The sequence below is a fragment of the Elephantulus edwardii genome, unplaced genomic scaffold (assembly GCF_000299155.1).
Source record: "Elephantulus edwardii isolate Elephantulus edwardi_28Jun2011 unplaced genomic scaffold, EleEdw1.0 scaffold00227, whole genome shotgun sequence".
In the NCBI taxonomy this organism is placed as follows: domain Eukaryota; kingdom Metazoa; phylum Chordata; class Mammalia; order Macroscelidea; family Macroscelididae; genus Elephantulus; species Elephantulus edwardii.
In genome coordinates this window covers 2,796,961-2,801,011 of record NW_006399977.1, presented here as the reverse complement: position 1 = coordinate 2,801,011, position 4,051 = coordinate 2,796,961, and the positions used below count along the sequence as shown (strand labels likewise).

At 43.9% G+C, this 4,051-nt stretch overlaps 1 protein-coding gene across 1 annotated transcript in view; it reads left to right on the top strand.

Moving 5' to 3' along the window:
• Positions 1-1,766: 1,766 nt before the first annotated feature.
• Positions 1,767-4,051, top strand: part of BCL10 (B-cell CLL/lymphoma 10) — a 32,648-nt gene continuing 30,363 nt past the window's right edge. The window contains exon 1 of the mRNA XM_006898366.1: positions 1,767-1,823. Coding sequence (XP_006898428.1) covers positions 1,767-1,823 — 57 coding nt within the window. The remainder of the gene's footprint in view (positions 1,824-4,051) is intronic.

The following is a 4,051-nucleotide window of genomic DNA, read 5'->3' as shown; positions in this document are numbered from 1 at the left end:
TGAGATGGATTGACAAAATTACTGCAGGAATGGATTCAAGTGTCCACATTGATAAGGACGGCACAAGGTAGGTCAGCATTCAGGTCTGTTGTTTATAGTGTTCTGAATCGTACTCAACTTAATGGCATCTAACAACAATATTTCAAAGGTCTGGTGAAACTCTGGCCACTTCGTGAGTAGTAAGGAGTTACACTGGCAACTCAAAGGCACACAGTTCAAATCTTCAAGTAGCTCTCAAGGAGAAAAATGGGCAATCTCCCATGCGATTTATAGCCTCTAAAATCCTGCTGGAGAGTCACCTATTTCTCTGTTCAGACTCGATGGCAATGAGCAAGCAAGCTCATTTCAAGAGCTACATGGTGGTGCAGTGTTAAGTACTCAGTTGCTTGAACTCAGCTGTTCCTTGGAAGAAACCAATGGCAGTCTTTATCTTTAAGATTCCTAACCAAAATCAAGCCCATTGCCTTGGAGCCCATTCCAGCTCCCGGCAATCATATAGGGCAAAGTAGAACCGATTGAAAGGGTATCCAGAGCAATAATCTTTGTAGCACATTGACTCACCTTCCCTCCCCCTAACACACACCCAGAGTTGCCAGGGGGTCCAAACCATTGACCTTTTGGTTAGCAGCCAAGTCATAAACCAAGTACACCAACCAATCATTCTGTGGCTTTTATATACACCTGTTAGTAGTCAGAATACCATCCTGGGACTAGAAGGACACCAGGACAGAGACTGATTAGGAAAAGCAGCGAGGTCCACAAAAATGGGAGAGATGCTAGCCATCAGAACTCCCTAATAGAGCAAGGGCTTAATAAGCACTAATAATGACCAATGCATTGAGTGTTTATGCGTGCCAGGTACCTCTAAGCACCTTACCTGTTTCGTTCTCACAATAGTCCTGTGTTCAGTAAATTAAATCAAGTTCAGCACATCAATCTGTAATGAAAACCGTTTATCGTGCCCCAAAATGTACATATATAATAAAAGTGTTAACGTGGAGGGACTGTGGGTGGTAGTTCCTATTCTTGAAAAAAAAAAAAAATCGTTCATATTGCACCTACGCCGTATATGTGAGAGTGCGAGACCAGATAATTTTAAGCTTTTAAAGTGGGTTAACTGTAAATGTTCATTAAAATTAATAAAATTTAATTAAAAAAAACAAAGTCATAAAAATTTTAAAAGTGGACAAATACAACAGCAGGAAGCGGTTGAACAAAGTGCTTAATCCAAAGGTGCAGGAAACCCTGCCTGGCTGGATTCACCAACCGAGCTGGGCGAGAGAGGATGGGGCGTGCCGGCTAACCGAGCAACCACGTGCCCCACTGCGGAAACGACTCCTTACTCTACATGCAAATAACCTGAAGAGGCGTGGCCTTACGTGAGTGGGTGGAGCAAGTTGCGGGACCAAGAGTTGTCCGCCGGCTGGGATTGGTTGGCTGCAGCAGTGATGGGCTGTCTGTAGGACCAGATCAGCCTCGCAGAAGTCCCTGCCTCTGAGCCTTTCTGAGGGCGAAGGCAGGCTCCCACCTCGGCGTCCCCCCGTCCCGCGCGTCTTTATCTGAAGCGCTTGAGGAGGAGCCGGAAGTGCTACGGGTTGACCGCCCTCCCACCCCAGTCACTCTGTTTTCGAAGGGGCGGCCTTTCATCCTCACCCGCTCCGCCTCGTTTCTCAGCCCCTAACCCAGAGGCCAGAGGACCCAGGCCTGGGCGGGGCGGCGCGGCCCAAGCTCCAGACCCGGAAGGAGTCCCGTCTTCTGCCTTTGCCATGGAGCCCATCGCTCTGTCCCTCACCGAGGAAGACCTGACTGAAGTGAAGAAGGACGTGAGTAGGGCCACTTTGCCCATCACCGCCGAGGTCCGGGGGTGGGCGGGGGCGGACTGCAACCTCTAGGTAGGGGGAAACGGAAACCAGAGGACGAGGTGGAGCCTCCGGTTTGGAGGAACCGAAGGTCTGGCATCCAAGCGACCTTGGTGACAAGTGATTTCTCGGGACCTATCGCCGAAGTCTTAAAATCTTTAAACACAACACTTGGGTTTCTTGAGCCTTGAACATGTCTTCACAGTCAGCCCACTCCTCACGCATTCCCTGTGCTGCATCCTTGGAGCTGTGTGTTTAGGAATCGGTGCTTCCCATTCCTTCCTGAGTCAGGCTGAGATAAACTACACCAACCTAGACCAAAAGCTCTAGATAAACAGGATCCGGAGCAGTGGAGCGAACAGGTGAAACTGCAGCGGGGCTGGGGGGAAGCTCAACAGCTGAATGCATAAACTGGAATTCCCCTAGTTAGCGTACGCCCACGTATTTAAATTCAGGGGATGGGATTGAATACTTGTAGCCCAGAATTCATTTACAGGTAAACGTGGAAAGGACTCCCCGGCTCAGTTACGCTCTTTAGCATAATTGTTTCAGAACTGTACAAGCCTTAATATTTGCTTGTAAAGGATGGTTTTGTTGATAGATGATTTCTTTTTTCCTCATAGGGGCTGTAGTTACTTGCTTTGCATTTGAGGCATGTGCGAATACCACTAAAAGACAGCATACTTATCTACATGAAAAACCTAACGTGAAGGTTACAGTACTTTCCAAAATAATCTTTGGGAAACTCAGTGTATTAAAATGTTCATTTCCTTCAACTCTTCTTGCCTGTTTTGTGATGAGATTTCTTCCACTGTACTCGATTGATATGACTCATTAGCTAAAGGAAGCTGAAAGTAGGACTACAGACAGGGACTTGTGCCTTAGTTTTCTCATTAAGCAGATATTTTGGAATACTTAATGTGCAGAGTACAGTTGACCCTGGAAGGAATCAAAAGGGAACATCCACCAGCCATCAATCTAGGTGAGATAAGGCTGGGACATTGATGATGACTATAAAATGAATGAATGTTACTCGTACTCTAGAAAAACTACAAGAGCTAGACTTTATGTTACAGTTGCAGTTTCACAAAGCTTTGCAGTGTGCCTGTCTAATCTTTTATTACACGTTCTTAGAGAGATGATGTTATTCCCATTTTAGAGCTGATCAAACAGGCTCTGAGATTTGTAAGCAGAAGATGACACCAGTGCACAGATACACATGAGAAGAGCAGCTTTCAAATGTTCTTTTATTTCCCCATTCATTCATTGATACTATATACCTCTATCTCATTTCACCTCTGTATCAGAAATTTACAGATGCTCCGAAGTGAACTGAGATGGAAGCATGGATGAGTTTTGGAAAGTCTGTTTTTAAAATATGGAGGGTTTTCAGAGAGATTTTCCCTCCCCCATAATATTTTTCAGGTGAGATTTAAGACTTGAAGTTTTGAAATTAACACCTGTGCATTTTAACTTGGCTTCTTTTTTCAGTTCTATATCTGTATTATCAGTTATCTACTGGGTTCTTTTATGTTCTGCAGATCCCTCTCTTGGTCTAATACTGAGCGTCATATATCTTTTCTCTAAAACTGCTTATCATGTCTGCTGTATTCTGTCCTTCTGAGCAGTGTACACCATGCATCCTCTTGGAAACTTCCTTTTTCTCTGCTCCTCCCACGCCAGTCTAGTTGTTCATTTCGTCATCTCGGTTGAATTTAGTTCTACTTAATAAATATGTCATACATATTACCTGGATCTGACCTTACAAAACTAAAACACAGTCTTATTTGAACAGAGTTTTCTTTTTCTCAAGAGCAAGGGAGATAGATATAAAATGTTAAGTGCGATAAAGTTTACATTCATACAGAACACTACCTATTTGGCACTCTGGTAATTATATGGTGTACAGTAGTGAACAAAACACCTGGTTCTTACATGCTTCAAAGATTTAGGTCATTAGGATTAAAAAACCCAAATGTGTTATTATCAATTATGGTAAATACTATTAAGGAGGCCAACTAGTGCTGAGATGATAACCAAGGAAATCTACTTGACCCGATCAGAAATCTGATCAGAGATAGCTGTATTTAAAGTGGTTCCTGCCAATTCAGCAAAGTAGCAGGATACAAGATCAACATACAAAAATCAGTTGGCTTTCTCTACCGTGACAAAAAGAATACAGAGCCAGAAAT